General features: G+C 40.5%; 1 protein-coding gene across 2 annotated transcripts in view; it reads right to left on the reverse strand.

The window, feature by feature from the left end:
• Window positions 1-17,202, reverse strand: part of abcd3a (ATP-binding cassette, sub-family D (ALD), member 3a) — a 61,819-nt gene that overhangs the window by 32,382 nt on the left and 12,235 nt on the right. The window contains exons 5-10 of one of the 2 annotated variants that reach the window (XM_075452053.1): window positions 13,904-13,973; window positions 10,097-10,194; window positions 9,409-9,532; window positions 8,461-8,517; window positions 2,258-2,400; window positions 655-724 (exon numbers count right to left, since the gene is read on the reverse strand). In XM_075452053.1, coding sequence (XP_075308168.1) covers window positions 655-724; window positions 2,258-2,400; window positions 8,461-8,517; window positions 9,409-9,532; window positions 10,097-10,194; window positions 13,904-13,973 — 562 coding nt within the window. Of the gene's footprint in view, window positions 1-654; window positions 725-2,257; window positions 2,401-8,460; window positions 8,518-9,408; window positions 9,533-10,096; window positions 10,195-13,903; window positions 13,974-16,841; window positions 16,912-17,202 lie in introns of both variants that reach the window. The other variant, XM_075452054.1, reaches the window with a different exon arrangement.

Raw genomic sequence — 17,202 nt, forward strand, 5'->3', positions numbered from 1 at the left:
GCCGACCGCAGCTTTAATATTTTATCTTTCTATCTTTTAACATCAGCTCCTTCCAAAAGACAAAATGTCAAATGTCCTTGTATTTGCTCACGGGGGCGGCCGTGGCTCAGTGGAAGTTGGTCGTCCAATAACCGGAAGGTTGGCGGTTCGATTCCCACTCTCGCCACTCAAAAAAGATTGGTGGAACTGATAGCTGGAGGGATGTCAGTCCACCTCCTTGTCACGGCTAAGGTGCCCTTGAGCAAGGCACCGTACCCCCATGCTCCCCGGGCGCTGAATGGCTGCCCACCGCTCCAGGTTGGCATCTGTCTCTATGAGTGTGTGACCCTGTGCATGTGCATGTGTGTGTCAACAGGTGCCAACTTGGATGGGTTAAAAGCGGAGGAAAAATTTCGTGTGTATGCATGTATGCATGACCAATAAATCGGATCTTAATCTTAATCTTAATATAATGCTGTCTCTGTCCTCTTGTAACCAATGACAATTGTACATTTTTATCTCAACAAAGTGACAAAATGTTATGCAGCTTAACATTACCCCATTGAACTACGTCAATCGAAGTTAGTAGCTTTGGTCTGACATGACACTTAATAAAATGCAGTTACTTCCCACAAATCCTCACCAAGCAGAAAACACTGCTAAACTGTTACCCACCAGTTTCTTGAATGTGGCATGAATGGTCTGTTTTTCCCTTGTGTTCCCATTGTAAAAGGCAATCTCCTCACTAAAAAGTGAGAGAGAGAGAAAAAAATTAGAAATGTGCACACTAAAGCCCTTTTCGTACATGAAGAGAAGAATTTCTAAGAATGTGGTCAGGACTTCCTATGCAGCTGATGTTTACACATGCACCTGACAGCATGATATTCTTTGCTGGAAATGTCTTACAACTGCAATTACAATTGAGGGTCATCTGGCTAGAGTGCTGAGGATGCAAGAGTGATACAAGAAGTACACTATTAAAATTGCTGTATTGTATTTAAAGTAAGGCTGGGCGATAATTCGATCTCGAATCGGGATAAAAGTTGCAGAGAGAGACTGAGAGGGAGAAGAGAAAGAAAAAAAAAATAAGTTGGAAAAAGGAGGAGAAAATGAGTGAAACTGGGGTCGAAGAAGGCAATAATAATGCAGAGTACGAAGGCGACGACATATCCACACCTGAATCCGACGAAATTGTCAATAAAAAAGAAACGCAGAACTCTATTCCCGTTGGACACGGAGACGCATGTCGGTGATTTCTGGAATTTCCTCCCACGTAGCTGGGTCCTGAGTTTGCATAAAATCCTCACATAACTCAGCCTACTAAGCCATGAGCAGGGAGTCTGACACGAAACAGAGTAGTGTGTTATGTCGAGCACATGTTCCGACAAAGACAGAGAATACCACTATTCTTTTTCATCACCTGAAGCAGCGCCACCCGTTTGAGCACAGAGAATGCAAACTTTTTTTGATTAGTTGATTTTAGAGTGTAATGTTTGTAACTACAGATAATTTTTACAAGCATATATGCATTGTAGTTGTGTTCCTGGTCAATGTTTAATATAGAGAGCGGCAACTCCTCACTGAAGCAAGCGAGCGAGTTCAGAGTAACATGTTTCCTGTGTGTTTCTTATACAATTAACTGAGTAAGTTTACTACGTTTATGAGGGATGTCTACATCAGCTGAGACGTTGGGAGAGAGCTCCCGAACAGCAAGAGAGACAACAGCTGCTGGAGATCAAACAGTTGACCGGTCAGATATAGGACTTTAATTCAAAATACCTGGTCTGTATTAATCTGAAACAGTTTTATAGTGTAAAATGTCATGTTCAACTTTGACAGAAAATAAATATTTAATTAAAAATTAACCTTCTGATTTCATCAAATCTCAATTAAGAGTAACAGGGAACATTTAAAAAAAAAAAAAAATTGTGATTTGTTTTATATCGTGATATATATTGATATTGACTGATATAAAAAATATATATCGTGATATGACTTCATCCCATATCGCCCAGCCCTAATTTAAAGCATGCCAACAAAGGTGGATAAGATTCCACTTAATGACTTTTGAGTTATCAACACCACATCTATTTGGACGATCAAGTTAAAAACAAAATTCACTCCTGTAGTTGCTATTGTATTATACTTGGATATACATATAGCTGGCCGGTGAATCTGTGAAAGAAGTTAGGACCTTGTATCTCTGGCATATTTCAGGGCTACAGTGCATTTGGTGAAAATGGCCAATAAAAGTTGGAACAGCTGTTGCTGGGTTTACCTGTTGGTGATGAGGCGAGAGTTGACATAGCGGTACTCTCCCTCATAGCGCTGCTCAGTGACTGTCATCTTGCCTATGGGCCTCCTCAGTCTGGTCAAGAACAGACCTGAGATAATCAAGTAGGCCATCATGATGGCTGGGCCCTATGAAGGAGGTACAACACAAGAAAGTAATTTTCTAGTTTAACACTTACTTATTGTAGTAAGTTGAATGAGTAAAAATGATTATGAGAAAACATTTCTTATCTTTTTAAATGGACCTTTATGTGTCTTCAATAAACATGAAATAAAAAAAATTAAGAAAAAAAAAACTAACCAGGGTTAAATAAAAAGGAGATTTACACAAGATTTAATGTTGAGATTGTTGTATCACCAAACACCAGAATAATTCCCATTGTTTTCACCTATGTTGCTGTAGAAAAGGCCCCAAAGTCACAAGTTATAGCACTCAGTTATTGTTTAAATGCCTTTAATTAATTGTGAATCAGTGTTCATTTAAGTGTTCTCTTTCAACATTCATTTTGGTATCTCACTATGGGACACGCCCCTGTGTGCTGTCCCCAGAAGCTCCTTTACACTACACCAGTCCAGACTGGTGACATCTACTCCACAGAGGAGGGACTTCCTCCTACTATAAGAGCCTGACGTGACCTTCTCTCTTCAGTCTAACACCTCTTCTCGCTCCCAGAAGCAACCTCCCAGACGTGAGGTGTAGCTAACGGGCTAGCAAATCTGTTCACAGAGCGAGGCAACCACTCGGTCGCCGAACGCTACCGGTCACTGCACAGCCGTCCTAAGTTTTAGTGTCTGGGCTGTTTCCAAACACCAGGTGCCACAGCTAGCCCCCATACTAGCTGCTTCACTTTTTTTTACTGGAGCTAAGAATTCACACAAAGCTCTCCATGAAGACGAAAAAGCCACCAGCTAAATAATGCACCTGCGGCAACAAAATTGCTGGTGCAGATAACCACGCTGCTAGTGCTTTGTGCCTAGTGCTGCAACATGCCCAGGATGGGCTAGCATCTCCAGTTAGTTGTGAGCACTGTGCACGTCTCTAACCGAAAGCCCGCAAATGTAGGCTAGCACGCCAATCTAGACTGTCTGCCCTGTGATGGGGGTTGCCATTCCCCCGCCACGGGAGTTAATGGAGAGTACCCCGGGAGACACCATCCCGACGGGAACCAGCTGTCGCCCCGCTGACCGACCCCAATGAGTCTGGGACCGGCCTTTTTGAGCCATTGTGACATTGTGGGTGTCGAGTCTAATTCAGAGGACGAGTCCATCAGTCTCGCATCGGAAGAAGACGAGCAGGACGAGCCCTTCGTTCTCTCACCGGCTATAATTCAATTCAATTCAATTCATTTTTATTTATATAGCGCCAAATACAACAAATGTCATCTCAAGGCACTTAGATAGTAAGTCCAATTCAAGCCAATTGGAATTCAATTAATGCCAGTGGTTGATGGGGAATCATGTGGCGGCTCACCAAATCCTCCAGCAGTGACGGACCTGCATGACGTCTGCAGAAGAGCAGATGCAAAGCTGGGCATTGAGTTGCCTGAATCCCTCGTGGAGACCACCATGTCTTGCTATGAAGGGAAGAGGCTCCCCAAAGCAAAATATTCTACCAGGCAGCTGCTCCCGGCCTTCCCCGAGTTCCTCAAGGAAGCAACCCGGTCCTGGTCCAACCCGCTCAGCGCCAAGAACCCCGTCCAGGGAGGGTCGGCACTGAACTGGGTCGACATGGAAGGACAAGATTTTGCACACCTGCCCCCTGTCGAACCTCTCCTGGCTTCTAACCTCCAGTGGGCTTCTGTCCCACTGCAAATGAGGCCACACGGGCCCAGCCCAGACCGCGATTCGGTCTGTCCCGCCAGAGCAGAGCCAGAGTGGGTTTTACTCAAGGTATTTTCTTGTTCCAAAGAAGGGCGGGGGTTTCGACCGATACTGGATCTGCACACCCTGAACAGATACTTGAGGCAGTACATGTTCAGAATGCTGACGTGAGCATCTCTTATTTAATTTTTGCGTCCAGTAGATTGGTTTATCTCAACAGACCGAAAGGACGCTTATTTCCACATCCATATATACCCCCCCACCCCCAGGAAATATCTCAGATTTGCCTTCCATGGCCAAATGTATGAATATATGGTGCTCCCGTTCGGCCTGTCATTGAGTCCAAGGGTGTTCGTGAGGTGCACCGAGGCTGCCATCACGCCTCAGAGAGGACGGGATGCGGTTGGCAACATACATAGACGACTGGCTTCTTGCAGCTCAGTCGCCTCAACAATCCCAGGCATACACCAGGCTGCTGGTGTCACATCTGACCGTCCTGGGTTTTACCATAAACTGGGAAAAGAGTGTTCTCATGCCGACTCAGAACATCTCATTCATAGGCCTGTCTCTAAACTCAGTGGAGTTCAGAGCACGTTTTCAGCGATGCTCAGTGCCCGCTGTTTTACTCCCTGACCGGCCAGAGTGTGCCCCTGGGGTTGGACGCCTTAGCGCACCAGTGGCCCCAGTTTCTCTTGTACGCTTTTCCCCCATTAGAGCTGATCGTGCCAAACCTTGCCAGGGTGCGGGACGCGGGCCACACTTTAATTCTGTTCGCCCCCCGCTGGCCGGGAAAACACTGGCTAGCAGAGATTTTTAAGCTACTGTACAGCCAGCCTTGGCGTCTGCCTCTGCGCAGGGATCTACTGTCACAAGCACTTTACATTCATAAAGCTTCCCTTGGCATAGCAAATGTGTTTGGCATAAACAGTATTCAGAGTACAATTCTGCTGCCATAATGCTGGACAGGATTAGGGGTTGAAAAAAAAAAAGAATTAATTAAAAAAAATACCAATGGTGACTTGACAAGTTTGAGAGATCTGTTCGCAGATTGTTTAGTACTATGCTTACTGGTGTAATGAGAAAGATGGAATATTGCAATCTTTAAGTACAATCTTATTTGATTTCTGCTGTTTATACCAGTCTGGAGACAGTAACAGGTTAAGTTAATTTATGGGTATGTTTATTTATCCTATTCGAAGTTGTGTTTGTTACTATTTCCTAAAGAAGACCACACACACATATACACACCCATACCCACTCCTTCAATATCTACACACATAATAAAGAGAAGAGGAAATATCGCATCAGCCTTCAGTCCTTTCTTGACCCATACTCTGATTGGCCTTAAGCAGTGCTCTGGCCGGCACCCCTTGTGTGAACTTAGTGATCACACCCGGAGCCAGCACCTTATGGTTTCTCCACAACAGTTGCTGATGTAGTAAGGCTCACCTATGTACTCGATAGCATCTTAATAACAGGAACAGGAAAAGCTGTTTGCATGGGGGTAAAGTGAATAAACATCCCACTGTCCTTACCCCCTTTAACCCCTCAACGTTTTTATGTCCCGCCGGCGGGACGTTGCATACTTCAGGACAAATATGGGATTTTCCTCAGCCCCCCTTTATATGTACCTAAATATGTTATATACCGTTGGACAGCTAAGGATCTTGCGATTCCAATGATGTATGGCAATCCAAGATACAAATCAGAACTGTGGACACAATAATGACATAATAACATACATAATAACTTATATAAAACCTTATGTAAAACTTATGTAAAAGTCACCTATAAAGCCTCACAGTATTCTAAGAAAAGATACAACTCCAACAAAAGGGTCCTGATACGTTGGCAAGGGTCCAGTAAATGTGCTCAAGTAAAATAGTTAGTCTACAACAAGTCTTTCGCCCACAAAGACACAAAGTCTGCGGCGGCAAACTTTCAGAATTTCCGTCAGAAGCATATTTTTCCGCACATTCTTGATCATAACTTCAGTTAGCATGCATGTATTAGCCCCAACGTGATACAGCTCTGGTCTTTTTACTTTTGAATGACATCTTACTTGTTCCAATAGATGACTGTTTACCCTGCCTGCTGGGGCACAATAGTCAATTACTCACTGATGTGTCAAAAGTATCTGCACCTATTCTTATGTGTGCGGCTTGAACAAGTTTTGGCGGATTTACTTTGAAGTGGCGCATTGAATAGCAAATGAAATTCTGAGAAAAATAAAATAAAAATCGGTATTCAGGTTGAGGGGTGGTCTCTTCTTCCATATATGGAAAATGTAACACGTAAAAAGCGTCACAGAGAAATAGTCTAGCTTTTTGAGTTGCAAATTACGCATCGTTGTGTGTAATTTCCAATTCTGCAGTTTATTCGTTTATTTTTCTACAAAATGGCTAAACGGACGTAAAAACAAAATACAGTACAGAGGAAGCCTCGGAGGTTTGTTTACACCGTGACAGTGATGCATCCGACGTCAGACAGGGACAGTAATAATGACTGGACGAAGCATCTGAAGAGGAAAACATGCTGTCGACAAGTGAGTATTATTTAAGTAGTAGACTTTCTTGTTCCACTTCATGGACATTGCTTTTGTGAATGCATCTTGCACAAAGAACATGGCAGAAGCAGAAGTGAGGTTCCTTTGCACCAGAAGGCATTCAGGGAGACCTTAGCCTTGGAGTTGGCAGAGACAGGGTCTACCACCTCAGTTGAGCCTGGACCATTTCTTGCCAGTCATCACAAACCTGTGCACATATCAGGACACAGCACAGCTGGATACTTGAGGTGCAGACACTGCAGACCAAGACTCCTGTGAAGTGTGCCACATGTGATGTGCCCCTATGCTTTGTGCCAGGCAGAGACAGCTAAAATGATTAGCATGTTGCCAACAGCAAATAATGTTAATACAAATTGTAAATACTGTTCAGTGTGGTTTGCTATGTCATTATTTATGTATATAAACTAATTGCATTTAGACCATACTGTTTGGACTTTTATTGTATGCACACAGCTCTGATTGTAGACAAAATGTGTTTGTGCTTCCGTTGCTCTTTGTCAGTAAATCTGACAGAGGATCTGGATGTGAGATGACAGTCCCAAGTGTAACCTTTCATTAGAGCCCAAGATCATGACTGTATATTGAAGCGTTCAGGAATGGCAGCCTTTTTTCCCAAGGCTCTCCAAATGGCACAGGTTTGGCACAGCTTTGACACAGCTTTGGCATACCTGGTCCTATCCTTAGAAAAACCTGTACAAAATATCAGTTTTTGTTGTATTACAGGCAAATTTGAAGTGGGACTAGATAAGACTTCAGGCTGTAGTCCCATTGTGTTTTTCAGTCTGCAGCCCTATGCTAAAGTCACTTTTAAGACACATATTTAGGAAGAAAAATTTGGCAGAACTAAAAATCCATCTCTTTCACTGTATTCAAGCTCATATTAATATGTGACAGTAGCACTTACAGAGATTCTGACTGTTCACTGTTCTGTACATGAAAAGTCAGAGTGTTCTCTTTCAAAAGAGACCAGCCCTCTACTCCAAGTAGTTCAAGTACAGCTTTCAATTTACTTTGGGTATGCTTTTTTTAGTAGTTGCAGGCAAAAACTGCCCGTCTGTTAAGGGGTTAACATCGTGCATTATAGGATGCTACGTTTCAAAACAAGCAACAATCGACAAAATGACTGATGATTTCATTTGGAATTTTGGTGATTTTATACAAATACTGGTGGCTAACTCAAGAGGGAAAGCAGACGTCTGCCAATTGGATGGTCAGTGGTGCAACTCCCAGCTACACTGGACCACGTCAAAGTGTTCTTGAGGAAAATATTTGACCCCACGCTGCCTATCGATGTATCCATCAATGTGACAGTGTGTAATAGAGAAATAAAGCACTGTCTGGCCTAAAGAAATGTATAAACTAAGAGTGGGTGAATGTGGCTTGTATTGTAACAGCATTTTGAGTGGTCAACTAGACTCCATTTACCATATAAATACTATCCATGCTATATTAACATTTTGTAACAAATGAGATAAGAATTATAAACAAAGATAGATATAAATACATATCCAGTTTGTATCCAAATACAATCTTTTGACAAGAGTTAGATGTCCAAACACTGTAAATTGTTTTAAGATCAGTAGCATTCCTTTTCTTTGTTTTTGTTTATGGTTTCACATTAGGCAGCCCTGCCACATAAAGAACTGTGCTGTGACATAGGTTGTAGAGCTTTATATCTAGATCCCAGAAAACTGAATGAGGCAAAGTGTTGAGTTACATACCTACTTAGATTAAGTATGGCAAGTATGTAATTACTATGTTTTCAAAGGTTTAACAAAGTATTATGAAAGTAATCTGCTTACCTGAGCACCAATGGCACTTGTCAGCTTGAAGATGTATAAACCAATATCTAACAGAGGCTGTAGGACAGACAGACAGAGGGATAAGTAATATTTCAAGACCGTCTGAAAAAATAAGGTTATATATGAATAATGAAAATAAATAATGTAACAACTACCACTAAATATGCTAAAACTAATTTATTTATAATACAAATTATAAAAATATATCTCTAAGCTTCTATCACCATAGAATAGGGCATTTATACTTTATACCATGTTCCAATCTCAAAATGTGGTTTTAGATTTGAAACTACTGTTCAGACTGGTAAAATGCCTCAGCAGTAGAAAAGTATGGGCAATATCCTCAAGTATTATTTATACATGAGGATACCAAGGAAGGACGTGCACATAATCCACTTCATTACATGTATATAAATACTTCCAGTTTCCATACTAAAACATCTAAATAGTATGGAGAAATGGAAATTTCTTTTTTTCTCTTTTTGTTGTGGCAGAAAACAACTTTAGCCATCACATGAAATAAATGAGGTGTGTGTCATAAACAATTACTCATCTGCCTAGCACACATAGCCGAAGTGGTGATTCTAATCATTCAATTCATTTTTATTTATATAGCGCCAAATACAACAAATGTCATCTCAAGGCACTTAGATAATAAAGTCCAATTCAAGCCAATTGGAATTCAATTCATTGTAATCATAATTATTCATAAAATTATCCAATTAGTTCATATAGAGCCAATTCAAAAACAATTTCCTAGCTAAGGAAACCAACAGATTGCACTGAAAACTTTTTCTTTTTCGGTCCAATCTCGGTCCAATTTTCGGTCCAATCTCTGAAGATACATTCTATGTATACAAAAATGTGTGGAATATTCCAATCCATTTACCATCAATTTCTGATTTACAGTTAAATGGTGGGAGAATGCTGAACATTACCCAGGCGTACCTTGCTGAGGTTGGAGTAAAGATCAACCACGCTGTTGCAGAATTTCTCTACATCTTGTGTCAGTAACTGATCTGCATTGGCTATCCGATTGTCCAGGTTTCCCATTTTGTAGTAAGTGAAACTTCTGTCAAGGCAAAACATGTGATGAAGACTCAGAAGCCAGAAGAGAAATGGACTACATGCTTCAACATGCCAGAAATAATGTCTCTCATTATTTTTCTTTTTTCCATGGTCCTTCTTTGTCAACCCACAGAGTAAGATAGAACTGTATGCTACAATTTCTTCTAATTTTTGACTATGTCACAGTTGCGTTTTAGTTGTGAACAAGCTGGGGTTAAAGGTTTCATATTCTTTGTTTCCCATTGGTCATTTTGGCTTTCCTTTAAAAACAAATATGACTTGTCTTGTGGATCATATTGACCATGAACAAAGGGCAATATCCAAAGAGGAGCTTTAGAATGTCATTAAGGAGCCAGGAAAAGACATTACCAAAAAACTACTTAAAGATGTAAGAAAGCTTGCCTAGGATGATTAAGGCCATGTTGAATGTAAATATGGTCATACAAATAGGATAGTAGCCAAAATGGGTCCCGTTTCAGACAGAACATAACAAGAGATAAAAAAAATATATATATATTCAAATCATGAAATGATAAAATAAGAATAATAAGAAAAATGTTGCACTTACTGCAGGTACTGGTCATACAGCTTCTTTGTGAGTCTCTCACGGAACCGCAGCTTTAGCTCATTTAGGCCCAACTTTAGGAAGTTGTTCACCAAAGCTATCTGAAATGAGCCAGTCACAAATAGATATGTACACACACACATATATATATATATATATATATATATATATATATATATATATATATATATATACACACACTGTATATATTATGGCATACCATTCAGGAAATTAATCTTTGAAAATATGGAGGAAACCTTTGAATATATGGAATGAAACTCTGAATATATTGAATGAATCCTGAATATATTGAATGAACCCTTGAATATATTGAATGAAACTTGACTAACGTCAGACTTCATGGAAGTGCCTGCGGCCAACTTGTCTAAAGTGTGGATTCTACAGCAAAAAAGCGAATGACAATGAGTCAGTCTGCTCAGAATCTCATAGGAGGAATATTAAAGAATGAGGACATCATTAACACACTGGCGAATGCGTGTACGGGCCCAAATCCTCCCGATACTCTTGCCCAATACCGTTCTTTTGACGAAGAAGTTTGCTCCTTTTTTAATCGTGACAGACCTACTACAACAGGTCAGGCAGCTGTTTATCAGGCAAACCTCAGCATGCCTTTAACCTCTCAGGAGTGCCCCAAAACAGCCCCTGTGTGCAATCTCCGCTTGTAAACAAGAAAGGGCCCAAGACACAAGATGTAGGAATAGCTAGGCTTTATTCAAAACTAGATGAGGGCTCTTATAGTGCATGTAAAAATATAGATAATTTTCTATATCTCAGTGCAGCTATAATATACCCAGGTAACAGGGCATCTCATTCATTAAAAAAAAAGTAGAACTTAGTGCTGGGCAGTATGACCAAAAATACATATCACGGTATTTTTTTTTCATGCATAATTAGGTGTTCACAGCATTTTCTACAGATTGAGAACAGAATTAAAAATTCAAATAAAAATTCTTCAAAATAATTCCTTCGTTAATCATTGGTCACACAGAACTTTATTGTATTAATATTCACATCTTCATTGTAAACAAATTAATAACATTAATTACACTGGTCGGACTGTTCAGCTCTGTTTCAGACTGATACCACAGCCCTTTTACAGACAGCCATTCCGCTTCCTATTCGCCCCATTATAAAAAATTTGGCTGCAGTTCAGTTGATTTAGTCTGGGGGCGCTGGCGAGCGAGTGCAGAATGACCATTGGCCATAGGGCTGGCGCTAATAACTCAAAAAATGTCCCCGCTAGCGGCTGAAACCTGAAAATATTACTGTGATTTCTGACAGAGGGATGTGGATTTATATCGAAAGTACAATAACCTGGGAGTTATATCTTTCTGTTTTCTTACAGGTCTGGCAACTTAGTGCTGGGCAGTATGACCAAAAATACATATCACAGTATTTTTTTTTCATGCATAATTAGGTGTTCACAGCATTTTCTACAGATTGAGAACAGAATTAAAAATTCAAATAAAAATTCTTCAAAATAATTCCTTCGTTAATCATTGGTCACACAGAACTTTATTGTATTAATATTCACATCTTCATTGTAAACAAATTAATAACATTAATTACACTGGTCGGACTGTTCAGCTCTGTTTCAGACTGATACCACAGCCCTTTTACAGACAGCCATTCCGCTTCCTATTCGCCCCATTATAAAAAATTTGGCTGCAGTTCAGTTGATTTAGTCTGGGGGCGCTGGCGAGCGAGTGCAGAATGACCATTGGCCATAGGGCTGGCGCTAATAACTCAAAAAATGTCCCCGCTAGCGGCTGAAACCTGAAAATATTACTGTGATTTCTGACAGAGGGATGTGGATTTATATCGAAAGTACAATAACCTGGGAGTTATATCTTTCTGTTTTCTTACAGGTCTGGCATTTGCGAGTCAGTCTCCGCTAGCATCTAGCTAACGGAATCTGAAGAACGCACGGCTGATTACGACCGGCTGCTTTACGGCACTCGTCCACTGTGCCAGAGTGTTAACCTGGTGCTGCTAACAACAACCAAAGCTAAACCAGAGGCTAGTCAGAGAGTATGTAAAAGGGCTGTGCTGAAATCTGTAACTATTTGAGCTAACACCTCTCTGCTAGCTCAGCGCTAGGACTGACCATGCCGTAAAGTGATGCCACATGCATGACATCACTCGGGATGCAATACTGACAATAAATGTGTATTTTAAACAAATCTAGTGAGTCTAAAAAAAAAAAAAAATCAAACCAAGTGCCGTTTGAAAGGATCATTTATCCTGACTTTAGGAAAATTAAAATGAAAAAATATAAAAAATTCTATCCAAAGCAATGGCTGCATCTAAGGTGGATCTCATAGTACCACCAGAGAGTTCTGCCTGCTCTGCACTGCTTCGTTGGCGCCCCCTAGAGTGCAGTACCACCCGGAAAAAGCCACCAGCTTTCCCTCTCCTCATAATAGACTCTCTGCTGATACCTCCGGTTCAGGCTGGTCCTCATCCTCAACACGCATCTCTCTTTTTCAATCGCGGAAAATATTTTTCAATACTCATCTGGATTGAAGCAGCAAACATTCAGTGTAAGAGTTTAAAAAAAAACTACTTTATTTGATTCACAGCTGCTAGTGTTTAGACCTCGACAACCCAACTACATTTTTTTTTTTTTAAACGGCAAACTTGCGACTAGTTAACTTTATAAAGAAGGCGTAATCGCTTGTTTGCTATGGGTCGGGACGGGACAACATTGTATTAAAAATATAAAATATTTTTATAGGACTTTTTAATGTGTGATTTTATAAAGTTGCACGTGATGCCAACTTTTTGGGAATTTCGCCAGCCGTCTTCTTTCGGTTGAGCTAATGACGCGACGCTGAAGCTAGCAAGCTTCCAAGCTTCCAGGGATGATCTCGCTGATGGAGACTCACGCGGTGTGCACGGAGGGGAGGGGCTGTGTGTGTGTGTGTAGGCTATGTGAGAGAGACGAGTGACTGACAGAGACGGAGGGAGAGCAGGGAAAGGAAATGCAGCTTAACGAATATGAGTATTTTTTTAAATAGCGTTAAAAATAGACAGTAAACATGCGTGTTTAGAAGCGCAACACTGAAAAGGGTCCCGTCTCAAACAATGTCGCGCGACGCAGCGTTCCCCCCGTTGTGTAATCAAATACACCGGTATGGCGGTATATTAAAAATTCATATCATAATGAAATTATAAACCGGTATTCGGTGTGAACCAGTATACCGCCCAGCACTAGTAGAACTATTAACGGAACACTCTGCTGTCTGTAGAGGTCTGTATGGTTAGCTTGATATAGTTTTCAGTTGATTTGATGAAGGTAAAACACAGTGAATGGGCGTGTGTAATGGCACTTTGCTCTGACGCGCCACTGGAGAAGCTGCTGCGGCTATAGGGATTTAGTGAAGTGAAAAAGAAGCTCTTCATATATTGTTTAGATACATTAAGAGTCATCCACATTCATAGACCAATGCAGGCTGAATATTTAGTGTAGTATTGAACATATTTGATGATCCGCGACTCAGCTTTGGGCACGTTACTCACACAGCAGATTGTGGACAGACAGACAAATGCATCGTGCCCAAATTTTCATTCAATATATTCAGGATTCATTCCATATATTCAAAGATTAATTTCCTGAACGGCATGCCATAATATATATATAAAAATATACACACACACATACCTACATACAGTATATTGCAGTCAACATCTACAGTATTAGTTATGTGTGATACATAATATACAGAAACATACAATTTAGATCAAACTTACAAGTGTCACAAAAGTTATTGAAAAGGACACACTTACAAGTGGCATGAATTTGATAAAGCTGAACAAGCAGATCTTGAAATCTTTTGTCGAACGACCAATAATTGCACTGCAAACCACAACATGCACAAAGATGAGCAAACATTGCTAGGAGGGTGAGTGAAACAATTACTAAGGCCTAATTAACTTAACTTCCTTTTCAATACACAATTGCTAAATATGTAAAAAGATATCTTTAACTTAGATAATGGATAATAGTGTAACTAATTCCCCTGTTGACAAGCACAGTGGAGTCCTGACATAGATTCATACAAGAATAGTACTACCTTTATGTATATTCAAATTATTTCATGGTGCAAACAAGACAAAAGGAGGATTAAATAGGATCTGTGTTAAAGGAGAAGTTGGTTTTTTTTCAAACCTTATTTCTGGCATAAAATACGTTCATCTACTCACCGATAACAGTTTGGTGAAAGTTGGTGTCCTTCGGACGCTATTTAGATCACTCTAGATCCGCGTATATCCATATAATGGGAGTGAACAGGGCATAGACAATACAGCCTCTAAATAAGGCATTATTTGTCTTTATTTAACCAATACTTTAAGAAGAATGAATGAATGAATGAATGAACACGTACTATTGCACTCTTAGTTCAGAGCTGCCGTGTTGTTGTTATTAGGGGCTATTGGAGGCTTATAGGAAGCTTTCTACACACGCGTCAAGTGGGATGTCATCGACACGCGCCGCTGCAGTACAGCTTATTTACTCCGTGTTCTGACGGTCGGTCAACTTCACACGGAGTTTGCTACTGCTAGTTTTGTGTACCATGGCAGGATATTACCGTAATTTTCAGACTATAAGCCGAGCCTTTTTCCCCATTTTTCGATCCTGAGGCTTATATAACGGTGCGGCTAATCTATGGATTTTTACAGGTTACAGTCCACCGGAGGACTTCCGCCTTCCGGAAAAGAGCGCGCGAAAGTAAAGACTGTGTGTCAGCAACTCTCTCCCGACTACCAGGAAAAAATAACAAACTTTGGCGAATTCACATTAAGAAAGATAGAGAAATATTCCATCGGACCAGACCAGATCATAAATATGGATGAAGTGCCTTTGACGTTTGACCTGCCTCTCGCTAGGACTGTTAAAAAGAAATGTGAATCGTCCATTACGTTGAGAACCACTGGCAAAGAGAGAACGAATTTCACTTCTGTTCTTGGCTGCACAGCATCTGGATTAAAGCTTCTGCCAATGGTGATTTTTAAGCGGATTACAATGCCAAAAGAAAAGATCCCAAACGGCATCTCCTTTAAAGTCAACAAGAAAGGTTGGATGATGGAAAGCGTAATGAAGGAGTGGCTGAATGAGTGCTAGGTCAAGCGCCCTGGAGGATACTTTCACCAAGAAAAAGCTTTGCTCGTTTTGGACAGCATAAGGGCCCATATAACAGATTCGGTTAAAGCAGCCATCAAGAGCACAAACTCCATTCCAGTTGTGATTCCTGGGGGCAAAACGAAGCATCTGCAGCCACTCGACATCAGTGTCAATCGTGCGTTCAAAGTGGCACTACGCGTTCAGTGGGAGGCGTGGATGACTAGCGGCGATAAATCATTCACCAAAACTGGTCGGATGCGAAAAGCAACTTTCGCCCAAGTTTGCGAGTGGATCCTGACAGCGTGGAGGAATGTTAAAACATCCACGATCACCAACGGGTTCCGAAAGGCTGGACTGCTGCGTGATGAAGAGGAGGATGCCGCCACAGCTGAGGCCTTTCAGAGGCTGTTTGATTCCGACAGTGACGAAGTTGTTGTTGGTTTTGAAAGCGACATCGAAAGAGAGAGGAGAGTGGCTGACGAAGCCACCCTGAGCCTGTTCGTTTCCGACACTGAAGATGAGGACTTTGGTGGTTTTAGTACGCAGGAAGAAGACGAAGATGAGGATTAATGACTTGACTTTTCTGGTTACAGCCGTGTACTGCACATTTGCCTAAAAGAGGAAGACGAGGATTAATGACTTTTCTGGTAGGCTGATTACCGTACATTTTAAGCAGCCGTGTTACTGCAACTTTAGGCTTACGCGCTTACTGTCGTGTTACAGGCACTTTATTTTGCACTTTTAAATAAACATTTAATTTAGCCATTGATATTGCCTCGTCAAGCGCTGTAAGCTTTGTTTTTTGTTATGGTACTACTGTAGGCTATAATGTATATCAGTGGTTTTCAATCTTTTTCATGCCAAGGACCACTGCTGTAGATCACTTGCGCTGGGAGCGCACCGTTTAAGTTTGAAAGTTGAAGATATGTACACATCATTCAATTTAGCTTCTGCGGCTTATAGTCAGGTGCGGCTTATAGTCCGAAAATTACGGTAATCAGATTTTGACGATGTGGACAACGACTTTGAGTACGATGGACGTCCTTACCGGAGTGAATGAGCTGTGCTGCAGCGGTGCGCGTCGATGACGTCATCCCACTAGATGGTTTATATAAAATATTGCTTTTAGGTTTACGACACTGTCTACCTGACTACTACTGCTGTGAAGTGGATCTTTTAGCTGGAAAATTACATTTTTATTTTTTCTAATAAACAATATTTCATAAACGGTTAATACTTCTAAGGTGTTTCATCCTTTAAAAAGAGAAGAAAAAGTTAATTTCCAAATAAAAAAATATATATCTTTTTGGAACTAAATCTCAGTCCTCTTCAGTCACAGCCATTTATATTAAATATCTTTTTTATAAATAATAAGTTGTCTAGTTATTGTATAAGAAAAATATTACCAAATGAAACGATAAAGACCACAAGTCAGCATTATGTCTCAAAAAAACCCCAAATAAATACAATAAAATGCATAAGTCAGACATTAAGTGAAAAAAAAAGAAGCACAAAACATTTTCAAAACTAATATTAAAACAACAGTGTTAGTGGTTCAAAGCATGATTTCCCAATTCTATGAGAAGCACATATTGGAATTACCCCTGGGATGACCGATATGTAGGAATAAAAGTGCATCTTGAATAGACTGATGTCTCGGTTTATAATACCGCTGTGGAAATTGAAAACAATTCAGTTGATATGCAAAATTTCAAGAAGAAAGAAAAGACAAATAATTCAAACAAAAAGAGCATCTAAGTCATCCAAGTCATCTTTCTTCTTTTTTCCTGACATTTGATGTGCTATAATTTTCTCTGCAGTAGATTTGTTATCTATAGCAGAACGAAGGGTGTAAGGATTGTATGTAGGGACCAGCTTATATTCATATTCTTGTAAACTTGTTGAGCTGATAAGACTACAGGTCTTTGACAAGAACTGCTTTAAATTTTAAAAAAAAAGTGAG

The sequence above is a fragment of the Odontesthes bonariensis genome, chromosome 20, assembly GCF_027942865.1.
Source record: "Odontesthes bonariensis isolate fOdoBon6 chromosome 20, fOdoBon6.hap1, whole genome shotgun sequence".
NCBI classification, from domain to species: Eukaryota; Metazoa; Chordata; class Actinopteri; order Atheriniformes; family Atherinopsidae; genus Odontesthes; species Odontesthes bonariensis.